The sequence below is a fragment of the Leptonychotes weddellii genome, chromosome 10, assembly GCF_054177405.1.
Source record: "Leptonychotes weddellii isolate Sample4059 chromosome 10, ASM5417740v2, whole genome shotgun sequence".
Classification (NCBI taxonomy): Eukaryota; Metazoa; Chordata; class Mammalia; order Carnivora; family Phocidae; genus Leptonychotes; species Leptonychotes weddellii.
In genome coordinates, this window is record NC_138378.1 from 96,289,978 (window position 1) to 96,310,822 (window position 20,845).

At 41.0% G+C, this 20,845-nt stretch overlaps 1 protein-coding gene across 4 annotated transcripts in view; it reads left to right on the forward strand.

Annotated features, from left to right (window-relative positions):
* Nucleotides 1-20,845, forward strand: part of EIF2AK2 (eukaryotic translation initiation factor 2 alpha kinase 2) — a 32,432-nt gene that overhangs the window by 1,560 nt on the left and 10,027 nt on the right. For 3 of the 4 annotated variants that reach the window (XM_081796928.1, XM_081796930.1, XM_081796931.1), the window contains exons 2-13: nt 3,615-3,746; nt 4,135-4,255; nt 5,962-6,116; nt 7,534-7,660; nt 8,188-8,267; nt 8,434-8,527; nt 10,072-10,106; nt 11,314-11,376; nt 12,894-12,950; nt 13,436-13,558; nt 17,078-17,197; nt 18,960-19,140. In XM_081796928.1, coding sequence (XP_081653054.1) covers nt 3,628-3,746; nt 4,135-4,255; nt 5,962-6,116; nt 7,534-7,660; nt 8,188-8,267; nt 8,434-8,527; nt 10,072-10,106; nt 11,314-11,376; nt 12,894-12,950; nt 13,436-13,558; nt 17,078-17,197; nt 18,960-19,140 — 1,275 coding nt within the window. In that variant the 5' untranslated portion in view covers nt 3,615-3,627. The remainder of the gene's footprint in view (nt 1-3,614; nt 3,747-4,134; nt 4,256-5,961; nt 6,117-7,533; nt 7,661-8,187; nt 8,268-8,433; nt 8,528-10,071; nt 10,107-11,313; nt 11,377-12,893; nt 12,951-13,435; nt 13,559-17,077; nt 17,198-18,959; nt 19,141-20,845) is intronic. The other variant, XM_006737451.3, reaches the window with a different exon arrangement.

Consider the following 20,845-nt stretch of genomic DNA (forward strand, 5'->3'; position numbering starts at 1 on the left):
TTTTTCCAGACTTGGAAGTACTTTTTCAAACATGTTAATTCAGCACTTTCTTAGTTTGCACATATAGTTCACTTAAATTCGAACTGGCTTGTCATTCTGATGACCGGCAGTTACTTAACATTAAAAGCGCCAAGGGTTTAGAGTAGTTGATAGAACTTCAGGTTCTAATTGCTAAGGGCTCTTCCATAACTGCTCTTCTGATATCTGTGATCCCCTCCCAATCTGATGTATGGTCTCATGGTTGTAACTGAAGTAAATGACACTGGTTCCTAAAAATAATGGTACAGCTACAGATCCTTCTCAAACACCCTTGGGCATGTTCTGGTATTCCAAGAGTTTGGGATTTTAGAAAAGTAAGGCAGCATAAATCCTGTCTATTATAGAATGCTCTCAGCAGGATTTGGGGGCAGCCCTCTATAATTAAACAATTTCTGTAGTGAAATGTATACGTGGACAACAAAGTATCATAAAGACTATAAATAGCTCATGTCAGCCCAGGTCTAGACAGGGGGCTACAAACCTATCAAAAACAAAACAAATGAAAACAAAATGAACCTCAGTTTTTAGTGCGTTTTGGGTTTCAGAAGTGCAGACCAGGAGCACCATCTATTGAGGGTTAATGGTGTGGGGGACTCTGCTGGGTGCTCTTCATCTGATTTATTCCCCACAGCCACCTCTGAATCACGTGTTTTTATTCCTGTCTTCAGGTCACAAATGAAAGGTTCAGAGAGGGTGTAGCCCAGAGCAGTGTGGCCTCTAAAGCTTGACTGTCTCCACGACACTAAGCAGTAACGTGACGGCTTTGCCTTTGCTCACACTCTGGATACTCCCACCACGCGCTTCCAGCCGCCATCATTGCTCACCCAAACCATGGCAGCAGCCTTGCTTGGTCTCCTTGCTTCTGCTCGTGCTCTGCTCCGCTGCCCACACCTGTCCCTGCCCCCAGACCCTGTTCTTTACATAGTATCAGAGTCATCACTTAAAACATAAACCCAGTCACATACCCCCTCTACTTAGAGAATGTCCGGTAACTTCCTGTTGTGATTGGAACACCATCCACTGGTTCCGACCATGACCTACAAGGTCTGTGTGCATGGCGCTGACATCTCTGACTCATTTCCTACTCTTTTCCCCTCACTCACTGTGCAGCAGTCCCTTGATCTTTTTGTTATCCCTTCAAAGGCCATGCTGGTTCCTGAGATTTTCTTCCGCCATATCTTGATATGATGGACTTTCTCATCATTCAGTCTTCATTTAAAATTGCCTCCTAAGAAAGGTCTTTTGTGACCACTATGTCTAAAACCGCCTCCCCCTTATCTCTGCCCCTATCTACCAACTCACCCTCTATGCTGCACCCTATTTAATTTCATTATATCACTTCCAGCCATCTGGTCATCATATTGTCCGTTCCTGTTACCTGTTTCTGTGCATGGTCATTTTCTGTCTTCCCTCAGTGGAATGCAGGTCGGGTGTGAATTTATCCTGTTCACATCTGTATACTCATTGTCAGAATAGTGCCTGGTACTTGCGAAGCATTTATTGAATAAATGAAGAAAGGACGCACGGAAAGCAGCAGATGAAGAAAAGGGAGAAGACGAGGGGGTTTCAAGTAGAGTATTTCATTTTAATGAGTCATTCTTTCATTTTCCTATACACCATCCAAGTGTTTGGCATTTACTACTTGCCACTGGGTATTGGTGATATAAAATGAGTAAGACAGGGGCGCCTGGGTGGCTCAGTTGGTTAAGCGACTGCCTTCGGCTCAGGTCATGATCCTGGAGTCCCGGGATTGAGTCCCACATCGGGCTCCCTGCTCGGTGCGGAGTCTGCTTCTCCCTCTGACCCGCTTCCCTCTCGTGCTCTCTGTCTCTCATTCTCTCTCTCAAATAAATAAATAAAAAATCTTAAAAAAAAAAATGAGTAAGACATAGAACCTGCTTCCCAGATTGCTCAATGACTGGGCTGTTATGGGAGCTGGGCAAGGTGCAGTGGTGGGCCCTTGGAGGAGGACTGGCTGCCCCTCCAACATCAAAGAAAACATGCGAGCCTCACAGATGAGTGGGAGTTGCCTGGTGGACAGAGGGTGCAGATATTGCATTCAAAGCAAAGGGAAAAGCATGTGACAAGTCATGCAGGTGGGGGAGGTCTGCAGATATATTGGCATTCATTCATTGATTATGGAGCCCCTATTATAACAGCCTGACCCCGTCCCTCTTGTAGCTCATGGTCTCTTTTGGAAGACAGTCAGTTATACAAGCAATTGCAGGAAAGGGGACAAGAGCTGTTGTGGAACACCAAACCAGGACCTCTTCAAGGATGTCTGGAAAGTGACATCTGAGCTGAAATCTATAGGAAATAAGAGTTGATCAGGTGAAGACAGTGGATGGGGTAGAGTCAAGAGCATTTCAGGGAGGCAGCCTATTGGACAGAAGCAGTTAGAGTCAGGAAATAGTCAGGGGTAGAGGTGTTCTTTTGATAACCATCATTGTGTAGGTGGAATTTAAAGCCATAAGTCTAGAGGCGATCTAGAGGGGAGTGAGTGTTAGTAGAGCAGAGAGGAGATCTAAGGACAGGGCCCTGGGGCACTAGAATATTTAGAAGAAATGTCTGTTCAGGTCCTTTGCCAATTTTTTAATTGGGTTGTCTTTTTGTTGTGGGGTTGTAAAAGTTCTTTATATATTCTGGATATTGGACTCTTATCATATATGAATTATAGATACCCCATTCTGTAGATTTTCATTCTCTTCATAGCGTCCTGTGTGACACAAATGTTTTTACTTTTTTTAAAAAAGATTTTATTTATTTATTTATTTGAGAGAGAGAGAGCAGAGAACCCACAATGCTGGGATCATGACCTGAGCTGAAGGCAGATGCTTAACCACCTGAGCCACACAGGTGCCCCTGTTTTTACTTTTGATAAAGCCCAATCTATCTTTTTTCTTTTGCTGTCATCACAAAGATTCCATTGCCAAATCCAAGATTCTGAAGATTTACCCTTATGTTTTCTTCCAAGAGTTTTATAGTTTTGGCTCCTATATTTAGATTCTGTATTTTTTAGATTTTCATTATGACTTAAATCATTGCTACTCTCTTGGTCTAATGAGACCCATAAACTGGGGTCATAATTTACCCAGGTAAATTTATCTATAATTGACTAATGCAAATTTTAAAGGGAAGATTTTTGGGATTTCATAGGGGAATCTGTTTCTGTATAGTGAAATCTTTAATGATTTCATGAACTTCACTTTACGTATGTACTCTCAACCTTATTCTTCTCCACATGAAGAGTTCTGATTCTACTTGTGTAGTTCAAGCAGGTGGATAAACCTGTCCCTGACCCTCACTGGAAGCAGAGAGGAGAGTGGAAGAGAAAGACCCTTTTCCTTTTTTGGCCAGCTGAGTTTTGAACATAGAAAGTTTTGGAGAAATTAGCTTGGTGTGCAGATCATGAGAGAAAAAGATTTTGTAAGAAAGTTTTCTCTGGATTTATGTGGGGCTGAGATGAGTCTTATAAAGAAGATTCTTCTTATCCTGTTTTGTCTCCTACACTGGATTGGGATAATCAGGTTAAATATGTTATGTCTCACTTTTTTCAAACATCTCTTCTGTTCTAGGTTACTAGAAGAAATGGCCAATGAGCGTCCACCAAGTTTTTCTATAGAGGAACTTAATACATACTGTCAGAAGCACAGCTTGGTACTTAGGTATTATGAACTGTCTAAGGAAGGACCTGCGCATAACTTAAAGTAAATTGCTATTTTTTAAAAAGATTTTTTTAAAGTAATCTCTCCACCTAATGTGGGGCTCAAACTTACAACCCTGAGATCAAGAATTGCATGCTGTACTAACTGAGCCAGCCAGGCACCCCAAATTGCTGGGTTTTTTTTAAAGGTATATCTCTATAAAATATGAACTAGAAGAATGGCAACTCTGGCACAATTTAGAAGTCAATAATTTAGCTCTGGAGTGAAGATGATGTGCTGTTTTGCTGTTTGAGGGTAACTGCTTAAATTCTATACTGAGCCGGTTAAAACCTAGTCAGGTTTTAACACAGGAGGCAGTGTGACTGGAACACTTGGCCTTAGACAATGCATGGGTTTTATAACATTTTGTGAATATTGTCTTTGTAATCAGGTTTACATTTCAAGTTACCATAAATGAGAGAAAATATTCAGAAGCGGAAGGTAAATCAAAGAAGGAGGCCAAAAATGCTGCAGCCAAATTAGCTATTGAAAAACTTAATGAAGAAAGCAAGGTGAGTTAATGCCCTTTTTAACTTTACTCTGTGAGAAAACACCCACAGAGTAAAGCCATTCACAGGTTCTTTCCATTCAGAAGTACAGTCTTTTTCCTCCATCTCCATTTCTGTAGAGCCCTGTGTCAGAGGTTCATCTAAGAAGTAGTGGGCAAAGCCTGCCAATACCCATTTAGAGTGCCAGCAGTAGAGACCACCTCTGAAGTTGAGTGAACGGGAAAGGAAACAGCGAGAAATGAGCTGACGAGTTCTGGCAGGAGTCCCTGCACCCGACTGAGGGATGGAAGGACAGTGGGGAGGAAGGACAAAGGACAAAGAGATGGAAGGACCATGGGGAGGATGATGGATGAGCAGGACAGATGATGGAAAACCAGCATTCATGGAATTGGTATCCTGGAGGCTGAGAACAGAGTAAAGAGTACAGAGAAAGCTATCTGAAGAGATTCCAGTTGAAAGTGTTTCTGGGGCGCCTGGGTGGCTCAGTTGGTTGAGCGACTGCCTTCGGCTCAGGTCATGATCCTGGAGTCCCGGGATCGAGTCCCGCATCGGGCTCCTTGCTCAGCGAGGAGTCTGCTTCTCCCTCTGACCCTCCCCACCTCATGCTTTCTCTCTCTCTCAAATAAATAAATAAAATCTTAAAAAAAAAAAAAAAAAGAAAGTGTTTCTGAAATAAAGGAAGACCTCAATGCAGATGAAAGCAACTCAACAGATAGAGAAAAACACAGAGCCTCCAAGAACATTGATCATTGGGAAAGTCCTGGGCTCTAGGGATGATGAAAAAATCCTATAAGCATCGAGGCAGAAAAAGGAAATTATTCAAAATGTAAAAACGAAAAAAAAAATCATGCTGTCCACAGCATCATTTTAAACCATGGGATAGCAGAGAACTGGCCGTAAAATGAGACAAGCAGTCGTTTACATGTGGGACCAAAGAGGATTGTTTCTCAGATATTGAAAATTTTGAAAACATTGACTTTCAAGATAACTTTCCTGAAAAATCTTCCTCGATGATGTCACCCTTGTAACCCAAATTGGAGAAAGTAAATCAGGCAAAATTGCAAACTCACGAATTGTTAATGAGCCAGAAAATCAAGTCAAGAAGTTAGGAGAACAATAGACTACCTTTCCCCAAAAAAGCAGAAGACAGAAAATAATAACAAGGCCCAACATTGATGTAAAAGAAAACTAAGAAACAATAAAGAAGGTCGATAAAACCAAAAGTTAGTTCTTTGACAAGATTAATAAAGTAGAAAAACTTTGGACAAGCTTTTGCCAGATTAGGAAAAAGGTACAGATAAGAATGGAAGGAATGGTGCTGTTATATTCCTCTTTCCCCATAAGGTGTGATCCAGGATATAGCTTTACTTCAATATTGGTTATCTTGTTTTTTGAGATTTACAAAGGGTGGAGTGAGCTAGACAGTGTTAGAGTATTTTGCATGGATAAACAAGAAAGTTCACTATTTTGTTTTTCCATAGAAAACTATAAAAGGATGGTTCCTTTCCTATTGTTAACCTTTTTTCTTGTGGATTTTTTATGGTAGAAAAAGATATATACTTAGACTTTTACTCAAGGTAGTAGACTAGGGCAATACATAAAATCTAAGTTGTCTTTCAAATTATTCATTTAGTAATTTTATTAGAGGAAATAAAATGGTTAAATCTTTGTTTTCATCTGTATTAAACAAGATTTTTTTTTCTTTGTAGGCAGTTAGTTCTTTATCACTGACAACAGATACTTCAGAAGGATTAGGAGTGGGATCCTTTGAGAATTTCATAGGCCGTATGAATAGGCTTGCCCAGAAGGAAAAACTATCTGTAAATTATGAACAATGTGAATTGAAAGAATATGGGCCAGAAAGGTGAGATGTAGTTCAGCTTTTCCTTCTATTTCATTGTATCTAAGCAATAGAACGGGCTTGTTTTCATGTCTGATTTTCTAGAAATATTTGTCCTCCTTTTGGGGACCTTTTGCATGGAAGGTTTTATATGACTTATACACAACTGGTCATCTTTATAATTAAAATATGAAAATGCTTAATTGCTGAAGACTTGGGACCCATATACCATAACGGATCAAATCTGGGGAATCCTTTATTTCTGAGGTATATCTGGATGGTTTAGTCTGCAGGAGACCGAAGAGAGAATGGGGTGCCCCTGCTGGGGGTTTGTGTGTGTGTGTGGAGATGTTTCCCTCCCACAGATCACAGTGGGAGTTTCTGTATGACAATGACTGGACCACATGTGTAGATAAAATGACTCTCTCTTCACCATCATCAGATTAGAGAGCCGTTTGTCTAGGTGTTTGTCCTTCACATTCAGTTAAATGGTGTCACTCTCTAGACAAATACCAGGTCTTAAAAGAAATGGGTTTTAGCCACAGGCTGTGAGGAGACCCAGATTTAAGGATTATAAAGGGTGGGATGGAGTAGAGCTTCAGAGTTGCCAAGATTTTGGAAGTGGAGATAAGAATGGATAGGAACTAGGAAAAGCAGAAAGTAAATGAGCCTGAAGGAGATTGTTTCTTGGCTACAACCTACCCAGTGAATGAGAGAGAGAGAGAGAGAGAAAAATCTAAATGGCAAATAGTCCAAATGACCCCTTCAGAATACTGTCCTCTGAATTGACTCAGTTATGGACTTTTTAGCTCTGATGGCTTTTAGGCCAGAACCAGGAAGAGGAAAACGGAAGAGTATTCATTGGCATGAAATAGTCCAAAGTGAATTGTGTGAGTCGATCTCAATAAAGTAGGAGGCTATTTTTTCGTAGCTCACCTGTTTGGTTCCTGGGGATTAAACACTCTAACGTAAGTTACCTAAAAGAGAGAAGTCTACTTAGGGGTGCCCGGGAGAATAGGAGCTGTAGAAACCACCCAGCCACTCAATCTAATCCTGCCTTCAGGGCCCAGCAGGGAAGACTCAACCCTGGTTGGGTGTATTTGCCTCCATGGCAAATAACACTGGAATAATTTTGAATTAATGCATAGTAACTCCCTGATACACATTGCTTTTCCATATTCAGTAGAGTTCTCATATAATTGTCCGAGGTTCCTTGCCTAACACAAATGCAAGCTGATGACATCAAGCTATCCTGGTTATTTTGGCAAATTGTTCAGTCATCTTATCAGAGATTTATATTCTACAAGATACAAACTAAATGTACCCATTAAATTAGGGTTATATTAAGGTCTTTGTTCATCTGTGTTTGTTTCCAAATCCTAAGTTAGATTTACTGGGTTTTTTTGGTATTTGGGTAAATACTCTCTATCATTTCTCCTAGATTTTACTATAGATGCAAAATTGGGCAGAAAGAATATGCTGTTGGTGGAGGTGCTACCAAACAGGAGGCAAAACAGATGGCTGCTAAATTTGCATATGAGCAGATACAATCAGAGAAAACCTTAATGGTATGAAATGCCTTTGGATTTCACTTTTAAATTTTAAGATTCTTTCTGAAGTTGATTTGAGGTAAGACTGTGTTTAGATGATGCCAAGACAACCAATCACATAGCAAAAGGATTCCTCCATTCTGTGTTTCACCAATGAGCCACGAGCCATGGGGCCATGAGGCCCCAGAGAGTAAAATTCTGTTCACAACTCAGGATTGGTTTTTTTTTTAAGATTTTATTTATTTGAGAGAGAGAGAGAGAGTATGAGCTGGGGGGAGGGGCAGAAAGAGAGGGGGAGGAAGAAGCAGACTCCCCGCTGAGGAGGGAGCCCGATGGTGGGGCTCGATCCCAGGACCTTGAAATCATGACCTGAGCTGAAAGCAGACATTTAACCAACTGAGCCACCCAGGTGCCCCCAGGGTTGTTTTTTAAATCCAGATCAAGCATCCATAAATAAATGTGGTAGTTAGCACACAGAGACTGAGCCAGTATGGAGAAGTAATGTAATTGCTCTTAAAACTCCTAAGGGGTACTCTTTCTTTCAGAAAGATGACTCACTATCAAGTGATTCTTGGACTACTTCACCTAGTAATTCAGGAAACAACACTTTGGTGAAAAGCATATCGTAAGTGTGGACAAACAACTGTGATAATTTAACAAATTCAGATTGCTGCCTGAGAGCACATTTTTATGAAAATGTTTAATGTTTAAGGAGAATTTAGAGAAAGAAATTCTGATCAACAAAAAATAGGCAGAATTCACAAACTAATAATTATCCCCTTATCTTCTAGTGCTTCTAAATCACCACTTGAAAATGATTTCTCACCAAATGCACCAGAAGGAAATTGTAACAGCAACAGTATAAACAATTCTTCATCTCCTCTGGTATAGTATTAGCCTCTAGCTTCCTGATGATCTTTTTCTCTATTGTGTTTCTTCATTTAAAAATTGCCTCAGTACTCAACCATAATTTTTCTACTTTTATCTCATGCATTCTTATTTCATATTAATATGTGGCAGCATTTTGGCTTTCTCCTTTCTCTATTAACCCCTGTTCCTCACTTGCAAAATTCTTCCACTCTTCACTCCCATCTTCCTCTCCCTACTCACCTTCATGTTTTCATATATTCCTGTGATCTTGCTTATCTTCTACCAGCTGGACACTACTTAAAATGTCCATTAATATAGTCTGCTCCTGTTTTAAAAAATCAGAACTAAACTTAAAAATCAGATAATTTTTGTGGTGACAATTAGTGTTACGTAAGTGCCCTATTTATAATGAACTGTAAACAAATCGATAAGAAAAAGAAAAGCAACTCAGAAAAATGTACAGAAGATCTGAACAGACAGTTCAGAGAAGAGATACCCAAATGGGCAACAAAAATATGAAAAGATGCTTTACTGCATAGTAGTAGGGAAAATGCAAATCAAAACAACAGTTAGGTACCTTTTTTAAACCCATCACCATGGCAAAATTTGAGTCTGGCAATACTAAGCATCGGCACAGCTGTATTCCAATTATTACTACTACATGCTGCGGGTGGAAGTATAAGTTGGTACAACCATTGTGGAGACAGTCTGGCAATATGTAGCAAAGCGGAGGGTGTGCACGCCATGCCTTCAAGCAGTTCCATTCCTGGGGATGTCTACTAGAGAAGCACTCCTATGTATGTACAGAGAAACATATGTAAGTGTGTTCTTGCAACCTCATTTGTAGCAGGAGGAGACTTAAGAAACGTTGTCATTTGACAGAATGGCTAAATTAATATACTATAGTCATTATACAGTGGGAAGTGGTATGAGCTCAAAAACTCTTAGTTTGATGCTCCCTGCTCAGTGTCAACGTATTCAAATTGGTAATACTACAAAACCTACCAGAATAAAAGTGAATATGAATAAAGAATAGCTATGTGAAATTCATTTTTGAGATATATTGAAGATTCCTCTTTTTTTTGCTAAATATTAAAATTTAATTTGTGCTAAAAATGAAATTATTAGTATTGCCATTTTTTCTTTTTCTTTTTTTTTAGCATTGCCATTTTTAGCCGGTTACCAGATAAGAAACACTTGGGGAATTATTTTAGACTGGATCCCTGAGCTCCATCTGTGTCTTTAGCACTGTGGAGAACTGTGATGCACACCTTCTTGTTGAGACCCAGTGCTTCTGCTGAACTTGCCCCGATTGCTTTTTTGTCCTCCCTGCCTTATCTGTCTGGTTGCTAGAATAGATGAGAACATTGATCTAGCCAAGTAAACTGAGAAGCAGGGCTTGATGGGAGTACACAACTTAATGAGGCTGTTCATCTAACGGACCAAAAAAAAAAAAAATGTCACAGAACCATCCAGAAGTACAGGAGGAAAAAGAACAAGATAAAGCAAGATAATTGATTTAATCATCTACAATTGTTTTTCATTTTCTTTTGTTACAGAGCAATGTCAAAAGTAGTGAAAAGAAGGTGAAAAGGTGGGTATCATTATGCAGTGCACATATTTGGAAATGAAGTTTTGTTTCAGACTTAGGTTATTAACCTTATTTACTAAGTCTTCAGTACTTGTAGAGTACTATATACCCTTCTTTGAGTGGAATTTCAGAGGTAGAAAGCATGGTTAAGGATCCCAAAAAGTTTGAAATCTATAAACAAATGATTTTACATATGTAGAGAAATCTTTGAATGTAGGTACACACTGCACCGTAGATGAAAGGGCCTGTGGGGATCACTAGGGTCATTGGTTAAGGGCATTATTTTGGAAGAGGTTGACAGAAGTGAACTTGGAGGGGCACTTTCCAGAGAACTGCATTATTTTGCTGACAGGCAGGTAGGGTAGAGATGGCGTAATGACTTGGGTAAGAAGAGAAAAAGATCCAATGTTATATAAATGATGGTGGATTGGTTTCTCAAACGGAAGAGAAAAACAAGGACATAACCATAAGTCATCAATGAGGGCAAGATGGCAGTGGGAGCCATTATGAGCCACCAATATATTCTGAACAGTAGGAGATGTGTCAGGGAAGGATGATTCATGATGTGGGTGTTTGAGTGGAGAGAAGAGAGGTGTGTGTGTGTAAGATGATCCAGCTGTCAGCCATGGTTATCATGGCAGTGACAAGGGATGAGGATAATTTGCAAGACAAACTGTATGGGAAGAGTGGACAGGATTTGAGGGAATAGAGTTCCAATAACTGGGTGAAGAAGAGGCAAAGGAGAGGGAGATACAGACAGGAATTATGGACACTGATGGGGTTAAGGAAGTTCAAGACTTGAGGGCTTAGGGGGAAGATAGCAATTGGAATATGTTTAGTTATTAGTGGGGTTTGAACTTCCAATAGCACATGGTTCACCACCAGCCAGGAGTAAAGTACAAAGACCAGAATGACGGTGCAAGGAGATCTATTTCCTTTGGTTTTGAGTCTGTAAGGAACAAAGGAGAGGCTGGTGGCACACCAACAGTGAATGTGTTAAGGCAAAAAAAAAAAAAAAAAAAAAAAGAATCAGGAAAGGAATGAATAATTATCAGTGGATAGAGGAGAACTGTCAGTATATTGTTTCATAAAGAAAGGTTATCACTTTCTACCTTGTAATTCTAATAGTTGACTCAAAATATAAAAAAAACTAGCGCATGACGTAAAGTTCTATTTTATTTGAGTTTTATATTCTTCTCTTAAATTTTAGAAGTTTGGCACCTACCTTTAACTCTCCTGTGACCAAAGAAAACAAGTACACTGTGGAAGTCAGGTAAGAGGGAAACCTGTAAAAAAGAATCTGTTTAAAGATATGTTTGCACATTCGACAAAAGCTTCTGAAGGGACTGTTTTACATCAGCCAGGTTAAATTCTATTTCTCCCTGAACAGTTAATTTTTTTTTAGTACAGTCAGACCCCCAAAGAATCATCGTCTCTTGGAGAGGTAATGTTTAGATGAATCCAGATGGAATGTGGTAAATGTAGATCTGTGTGATACTGATGTGAGTTTTTCTGACACCCATGGAAGTTTTTAATATTGAAGGTAAATATTTCTATAAACCAGTGATTTTTTTTTAAAGACCCCTGAAGGAATCCAAATAGATCCACTCGAACCTGTTTTCCATTTTCCAGCTCCATTCCAGATTTCACATTGAGAAAAAGGTTCCTCTTGTGGTAGACTATGTGTTTGGGTTTGAACAAAATATCTAAAACAAATGTGAAGCTTCTTTGCAACAGGAGGAGATTGAATACAAGTGTGAAAAAAAAAAACGATAAAGAATCAACAAACATTTAATAAGAACCTCATATATGCCTGGCACTGTGCTGGGCATTGGATTTATAGTGGGAACAAACAGAAACAGCTTCCGCCCTCACAGAGCTTTGTGGGGATGATAATTACGTGAAAAATCTGTAATTATTTTTTTTTTAAAGATTTTATTTATTTATTTGAGAGAGAGAATGAGATAGAGAGAGCATGAGAGGGGGGAGGGTCAGAGGGAGAAGCAGACTCCCTGCTGAGCAGGGAGCCCGATGCGGGACTCGATCCCGGGACTCCAGGATCATGACCTGAGCCGAAGGCAGTCGCTTAACCAACTGAGCCACCCAGGCGCCCGAAAAATCTGTAATTATAATCTATGGTCAGAGGTCTCAAGGGAAAGCAATGACCTGGTAAGAAATGGAAATAGAACTGTTGGGTTTAGTGTGAGGGGGAGGCAAAGGCTTTCTCTGGGGTCAGCCATGTCGGGGCGCCTGGAGGGTGAGTTAGCACAGGAAGGTGGGGTCTGTGGTTTCGTAAAAGCAGAGCATGTGGGAAAGTGAAGGTAGGAATGGTATGCGAGCGTTCAGGGGGCAGACGCTGTGTGCTTGGAGTGCGTGAGCAAGGGCGTGGTGCCATGGGACAAGCTGGGGAGGGAAGCACGAGACCCCTTTTAGGCTATCTAAGGACTTTCTGGGGTTTGCTAAAAGCAAAAGGAGGCTATTGGAGAGTTTAGGCAACAGAGAGACGGGCTCAGAGTTTTTCCCCCTGCTTGCTGCGTGGTTCATGGATTGGAGCAAAGGAAGGAGACTCGGAAGTGGAGTGTCTGAGCTAGCACGGTTCTGTGGTGGCTGATGGGAGCTTGGACTGGTGTGAAGATGTTGGTGTGAAAAGTGGGCACACACCAGTGATATGTTTGGGGAGTAGAACTGGCAGGACTTAATGATGGAATGTGGGGCAGGAGAGAGAGGGGAAAACCAGGTAGTTACACATGTAGGTGGGCTCAGAGACCATGTTCATTTCTCTTATGACAGCTTGGTAGTAGCTGGGGAACCGAATATGGTGCTTCCTTCTGAAGTTTTACACCTTAAGTAAGCATCTTTATTATGGCTTTTGTGCAGCCAGAAGTTGAATGTCATTACTAGGGTGATTTGTTACAATGGGAGCAGGAGCGAGAGAAACTATGACTGTGATTCAAGAGTTTCTGTGGAGTGGACTCTTCTTTTTTTTTTTTTTTTAAAGATTTTATTTATTTATTTGACAGAGAGAGACACAGCGAGAGAGGGAACACAAGCAGGGGGAGTGGGAGAGGGAGAAGCAGGCTCCCCGCAGAGCAGGGAGCCCGATGCGGGACTCGATCCCAGGACCCTGGGATCATGACCTGAGCCGAAGGCAGTCGCTTAACCGACTGAGCCACCCAGGCGCCCTGGACTCTTCTTATATAGAAGGGTAGAACCGTGTTTGTTATTCAGTCCGTTGTGCCAGTGATGTTAAGGGGAAGTGAAAGTGTTGGGTGGGGGGCAGGGGTGGGCTATGACCACTGAACTCAGAATAACAGTGGCATTTCTCTTTTCAGGTTTGCTTGTGATTTTACAGAAATAACACCGATTGGCTCAGGCGGATATGGTCAGGTTTTCAAAGCAAAGCACAAAATTGATGGGAAGACTTATGTTATTAAACGTGTTAAATATGATAAAGAGTAAGTAGTACATGTTGTTTCTTTGAATGAGAAGGTGTGTGAACGTGCATGATTCTTTTTTTATGTCTCTCTCTTCTTCATTAGCAGATTATTTACTTTTTTCTAGTCTTCCTTAAAAATGTCACTCTCTCATCAGGAGCTTGGCTTCCTCTGACATGACTTCACTTTATTGTGGTTATTTCAATAAAAAAATTGGATAGACCCTTGATCATTCTTTTGATCCTGTCTTGATGACAATTTAAGTTATAGAATCATCTAGCTTACAGTGACCTTTGAGATTTTCTGGTCTCCTCTCTTTATTTTACGGATTAGGAGACTGAGACCCAAAGAGGCGAACTGATTTGTCAAAGGTAAAACCTAGTTGGTAACCATTCCATTTGTCTGTTATTGCATAATACACCACTCCAAAATGTAGTGGCTGAAAAAGAACAAGGTATTATTATCTGTCACTGTCCTGTGATTGGTTGTGCTCATTGGGCCATCCTCATCTGGGATCTGTTATGCTTTTGTAGTCAGAAGTCGTCAGAAAGCTTGGGGGTTAAGCATCTGCCTTTGGCTCAGGTCATGATCCCCGAGTCCTGGGATTGAGCCCCGTATCGGGCTCCCTCTCACCGGGGGCCTGCTTCTCCCTCTTCTTCTGACCGCCCCCCCCACTTGTGCTCTCTCTCTCCCCCACCACCGCCTCTCTTTCACAAATAAATAAATAAAATCTTTTTTAAAAAAAGAAGTCATCAGAAAGCTTGGCCAGAGATGGCTGTCACCCATGGCTAGCAGTCAAGCTGGCTCTGGGCTGGAAATTCAGCGGGGATTGTTAATCAGAGCGCCTCCACCTGGCTTCTTCATGTCACCTGGGCATCTCACAACTTAGTGCCTGGGTTCCAAGAGCTATTGTCCCCAGAGCAAGTCATCCCAAAAGGGAACAGCAAAAGCTACTTTTGACCTAGTCTTGGAAGTTCCACATTATATTGGTTAAACAAAATCACTAAGGCCAGCTCAGACTCAAGGGGAGAGCAAATAGACTCTACCTCTTAATCTGAGGAGTGGTTGCATATATGAGGAGGAAAAGAATTGATGACCATCTCTGGACACTACCTACTATGATAACAAGGTGGAAATTTATTTATGTGTAAATTTTATTTTATTTAAATTCAGTTACTTAACATATTGTATTATTAGTTTCAGAGGTAGAGTTCACAAGGTGGGGATTTAGAACTTGTTCTCTGGAATGCCAATCCACTGTGTTCCCACTATAACCCATCGCTCCCCATGTTGTTTTATATATTATCTGCACCTACTGACTCCCACCCCCCACTTACTGGATAGCAGAACTCCTTCAGAAAAGAGAGCACATGGTAAGGTGGTATTAAATCACATGCTCACCAATTCACCAGTCTTGCTTGTTGTTTTCTGACAGTTGTACTATGTGTAACTTACAGACCTATCCCTCAAGGTCTAGGGAAGGAGATGGGGAAGGCACACGGGCTAAGGAAAACGCTGTGAGCAAAGGAGAAGCAGGCATGGAGTCCTAGCCACTCCTCATCTCAGCCAAACAAACCTACCTCCTGTCCCATGGAAGGTGCCTTGCAGTTGAAATCCTTCCATAACCACCTGGCATCAAAACAAGGCTTTCTCTTTCCACATTGTTTTGTGTGTGTGTGTTTAAGGTTTTCTTTATTCGTTTTGAGAGAGAGAGAGACAGAGAGAGCACAATCAGAAGGAGAGGCAGAGGGAGAGGGAGAGGCAGAGGGAGAGGGAGAGGGAGAGGCAGAGGGAGAGGGAGAAGCCGACTCCCTGCTGAGCCAGGAGCCCGATGTGGGGCTCCATCCCAGGACTGGGAGATATGACCTGAGCTGAAGGCTTAACAGTCGACTGAGCCACCCAGGTGCCCCATTATGTGTTTTGTTTTGTTTTTTTAAGATTTATTTATTTATTTTAGAGAGAGAGAAAGAGCACACAGGGGGAGGGGCAGAGGGAGAAGGACAGAGAATCTCAAGCAGACTCCATGCTGAGCACGGAGCCTGACACAGGGCTGGATCCCAGGACCTGAGCTGAAACCAAGAGTCAGACGCTTAACTGACTGAGCCACCCAGGTGCCCCTCTTTCCACATTGTTTTGCTTGACAGGAATGAAGTATTACTCCTTCTGTTCAATTCCATTGTTTTTTTAACGGTAATACTTAATGATGATAAGGGTACAGTATCTTGGACATTTTTAGTGGCTTCATAAATTTGTATAACACAGTTAAGAATATACTTGGAATATTTATACACCATGACCCATGGGTTTCCTGTCTGGGAACCTATTCTAAGAATATTATCCAAATGATGGAAGAAGTTATATAAGAATATGTCAATCACAGTGTCATTTATAACAGTGAGAAATTAGAACAAACCAAATGTCCAGCAATGAAGAAATGATTAAATATGTTTTATTCTCTCCCCTGCTCAATGGCTATTTTGCAGTCATTAAAAAAATGAGGCTTGTATACTGAAAATACTTACACATGAAATGGTATGATGCTGGAATTTGCTTCAGAATAATCCAGGGGAGATGAGGAAGTGGATAAGAGCATAGATGAAACAAGATTGGCCAGGAGTTAATAACGGTTTCATCTGGATGATGGCTAGGTAGCGGTCATGACACTATTTGTTCTAATTTTCTGTACTTTTGAAATCTTACATGAGAAAGTTTATACATGATGGTTATATAGGTTGTGTAACAAGGAAAATGGTAAAGATAACCTGTTATGTGGAAAAATAGGATAAAAATTATATACTATAATTACAAGTATATAAAAATGTGTGTGAAGAAAGACAATTAAGAAACAATCCAAAATAACTGATTATATTAGGACTGTTGATGTGAGTACTTTTTCTTCCTTTATTCTTATAAGTTTTATGCCATGTAGATATAGAACTTTTCAAATTAAAAAATGGAATTATAAAATGTTTGCTTACCCCTTCTCACCATTAAATCTCAAATTTATTTATTCCACGTAGCATAGAATTATCTTTGCTCTTGACTCCACATCCCTGTAAAGCTCCTACATGTGCTGTGTAGTCTCACTTTCTCTGCATAGATGATCTCCTTTGTGTATTTTTGCTATGCATTGAAAATTCTGATTTATGTTCTTCAAGTTGCCTGGATTACCCTTGCTGCCCAAACAGGGTTTGCTTGTGAAACCCAAAGTGATTTTAACACAAGTCTAAACAAAATACAGTGTGTGAATTAGCTACCAAAATTTGCGTGACTGGCATTTCGGAGACCACCACAAATGACTTTTAAATTTTCTGATATTTGGAATTAATGAAGTCACCACTTTTTTTCAGTCTGTGTTCTCTTTTCAGACTGTGTTCAGTCTTTCCTTTCGAGTGCTCCTGGCTTCCTTTTAAACACTCAGAGTGTGGGAACCGTGGCGACCGTTGACTAAGGGAGCATACATAGCTGTCTTCTGTTACTCAACCTGTAGTTTTTACAGGGATGTATAATGACACTTTTATGTTCCCTGTTTCTTTAAAGCAAGAAGGTAGAGCGTGAAGTAAAAGCTTTGGCAGCACTTGATCACCCAAATATTGTTCACTACTATTGTTGCTGGGCTGGGGAAGATTACCATCCTGAGGACAGCGTAAATCCTTCAAGGTAACTAAAAAGAATTCTCATAGCCCTAATAGGATGGAGGAAACTGTCATTTACTATGTGTGGGCCACCGGATAAGGCTGTTAATTAGTAATATCACAACCACACTGTTTGAGACACTGTTATGTCTCTATTCACCAGGTAAGGAAATAATGAATAATCTTTTTGTGGCTCCTATTCCTTGCTCCAAACTTGCTTAAAAAAAATTTTTTTTTTTTTGTCCTCAGCTATTTTCAGAATCTCAGTCAATGTGTAGGCTTACTCACATGCCCCAACCTCAGACCAGGCTGTAAATGCAGCTTTGTGGAGAAAGTTTGAACATGTTACAGACGCTACAGCTGGAAGCCCCTCCTCAGCTGCCAGCACTTTTCTGGCCTTCTCAGAGGCCCTTGGTTGGTGGGGTGCAGTCAAGAGGGTCTCTCTCTCTCTTTTTTTTTTTTAATTTTATTTATTTATTTTACAGACAGAGACACAGTGAGAGAGCGAACACAAGCAGGGGGAGTGGGAAGGGGAGAAGCAGGCTTCCCGCTGAGCAGGGAGCCCGATGCGGGGCTCGATCCCAGGACCCTGGGATCATGACCTGAGCCGAAGGCAGACGCTTAACCGACTGAGCCACCCAGGCGCCCCTCTTTTTAAAATTAAAAATTTTTTTTTTTTAAAGTAGACTCCATGCCCAGCATGGGGCTTGAACTCACGACCCTCAGGTCAGGAGTCACCTGCTCTACCGACTGAGCCAGCCAGGCGCCCCAAGGAGTCTCTCTTGAATACAGCCACACCCCTTACGGTGGCGTGGTGGGCAGTGAACAGAATTTTAAGACTATGAGCTGAGATGTGGATACCCCACCTGGTATCACTTATGTTTTGTCTCAAGCCCCTGACAAAGGACTGGAGGGCTCTCAAGACCTGACATCTCCCTCTGAAAGTCAGCCAGTGTTCTTGGGGGGACCGTCCTCACGGAAATCCCGAGGACACTGAGGCCTGTTCATTCATCGACTCCTGACTCCAGCCCCGGCTCTGCCCCATGTAATTGAGAGCTTTATCATTGGTTTCAGGGGTTGCTGACCATCAGCATACAGGCAGGACTTTAGCTTTCCACAGATTCTTGGCTTTCTCTTCCTATTTTCTAGCCAACATAAGTTCAAAGAATATAAATTAATATTGAGGCCAACCTAGTTGAGAAAGCAACATAAAAGCATGGTTAGCAAAATCAGTCCTCACAGGTATCTCTTAGCAATTTATTGGCACTTCTCTTTGAGAACCTATCCTTACGCTGTTGTTTTTGATTTGTTTTGCCCGTATTTCTTTCTTATTAAACCATAACTCCCATGACAGCAAGGACGGTATCTAACTCATTTTTTCATCTCTAGGTGCCTGTTCTGTGCTTTCCACAAAACAGATGTTCAGTAGGTCGATAGTAAATTAAAACGTTCCAGAATTATTTTATGTAGTAATGAACTTTGGTTCTCTTTAATGCCATTGCATTAATGTTCCTGTTCCTATTAGCAAAGGGGATCAAGGATCCTTTACCATTAAAGAATGGGCAGGCTCAAACTTTATAAAATAGTTAACAAATAGCGCTCTGGACATTTGGGAACTTATGATTTAAATAAAAAATGATGTATTTTGATTCAAGTTTATTAGATTTCTGTTTTGAGACATGTTTTGGGGTTCTTAAGGAGATAAAGTGTAATTTTAAAAAGAAAGGTTATTTTTTATAAATTTATTTTTATTGCTACGTGTAACGTACTGCACATTTTATATCCAGACCAAAGATTAAGTGCCTTCTCATCCAAATGGAATTCTGTGATAAAGGGACATTGGAGGCATGGATTGACAACAGAAGAGGCAAGAAGACAGACAAACCTTTGTCTCTGGAATTATATGAACAAATAGCAGAAGGTGTGAAGTATATACATGGTGAACAGCTAATTCACAGAGACCTTAAGGTAAATGGAAAATGTACTCTTCAGATTTGATGTGATTTAGTAATTTTAAATCTATCTTCTCTAGTTTTAGAATTGATTGACAGTCCTGAGGAAATAATATCTCTGATCCTTTAAAGTTAGAATGGATCTAGAACTTGCCCCAAATACCATTCCATAGCACCACTCAGAAGATCTCCAGGATAAATGAATGTATCTAGACAATCGGAAGGAGCCCTGTAGGCAGGAGCTCATTCCCTTCTGGTGTTATCTGGCTGCTTGTCATACTCCAGTTGCAAACACCAACAACTTCCGTAAGCTGAACATTTCTGTGCGGATCATTACCATGGTTAGCACAGCCAAAGGGCCGCTCTGTCCCTGCTTCTGCCGCTACTCAGGCTTGTTGGAGAAGCAGAAGGGACTCTCGTGACTGGCTTTGGGAACATGGTTCTCCTTATTTCTTAAGTCATTACTCTTGAGGGCAGTCACAGCTACTGGATCCAGAGTCTAGAATTTTCTTGGCATCTGGTTAGACATTTCTACCCCATGATTGGAAAATTGTACTGATCCAAAACTTGGAACACATAGCTTTGTATTTTTATTTTCTGCTGGCTTCCTAGCTTCTTTCATGGTCCAGATGAGCTGTTTTCCCATTTTACCTTCTCATCAAAATGAAAGAAGGGACAGAAGAATTTTTCACGGTGTCCCCCAGTCTCTCTTCCCTATAATCTGTCTACTCCCATCACAAACTAGCCATGCAGAATCCTAACACTGTTCATGTTCTTCTTGCACGGAACACTCTTCTGCTTGTCTTCTTTGGTCTCAATTTCTTTACGTAGCCTTTCCTGATCACTCTGGATCTGGCAGAAGCAACTAATCTATATGGATCTTGGCTGTCTGCTTATCCCGCCCATCTACAATAGCCAGGAATGAGGAATGAAGCGAAAGAGTTTCTTGAGAAAAAGAAGCACTCGTGTATAGAGTTGTTGGGCCTAATAGGAATAATTGGCCTATAAAAGATAGTGTGTCTTTGGTCTGCCCCCAGGAGCTGGAGGCTTGAGGCCTTTGTGTTGGAATCCACCTGGTTCTTTCTTTCTTTCTTTTCTTTTCTTTTTAAGATTTTATTTATTTGAGAGAGAGAGAACATGAGGTGGAGGGGGCAGGGACAGAGAGAGAGAGGGAGAGAGAGGGAGAAGCAGACTCCCCGCCAAGCAGGGAGCCCAATGTGGGAGTCAATTCCAGGATGCCGGGATCATGACCTGAGCTTAACGGACTGAGCCACCCAGGTGCCCCTGGTTCCATCTTTCTTTAACGATATCTTAAAGGTGCATTTTAAAGTTGGAATGTTATAAGAACTATGCTCAAAAGAACAGATTTAGAATGGCTATACCTTCACTTTGGAATAAACCATATATATAGTTAAATAAAAAATTTAAGCACAATTACTTAAAAAGTAATCTGCAAATAAATGCAGACGTTTGGGTATTAACTCCCAGACCCCCCTCTGGATGAATTCATGAAACTGACAGGTGCTACCTGGCCGTTCTTTTCCCTAGCACCTCTGTCTCCCACGCTGCCTGTGCCCTGGGTTACGGGCGGTTCTTCTCTTGGCTGTGTTTGCAGACAGTGTTTGCTCCATGGCCGCAGTTGCTCAAAGGTCAGACTTTAATACTCCTGAGCCTTCGTGCCTCTCCTAACTTTTTTAGCTTTACTGCTAGAGTTGCTGCTT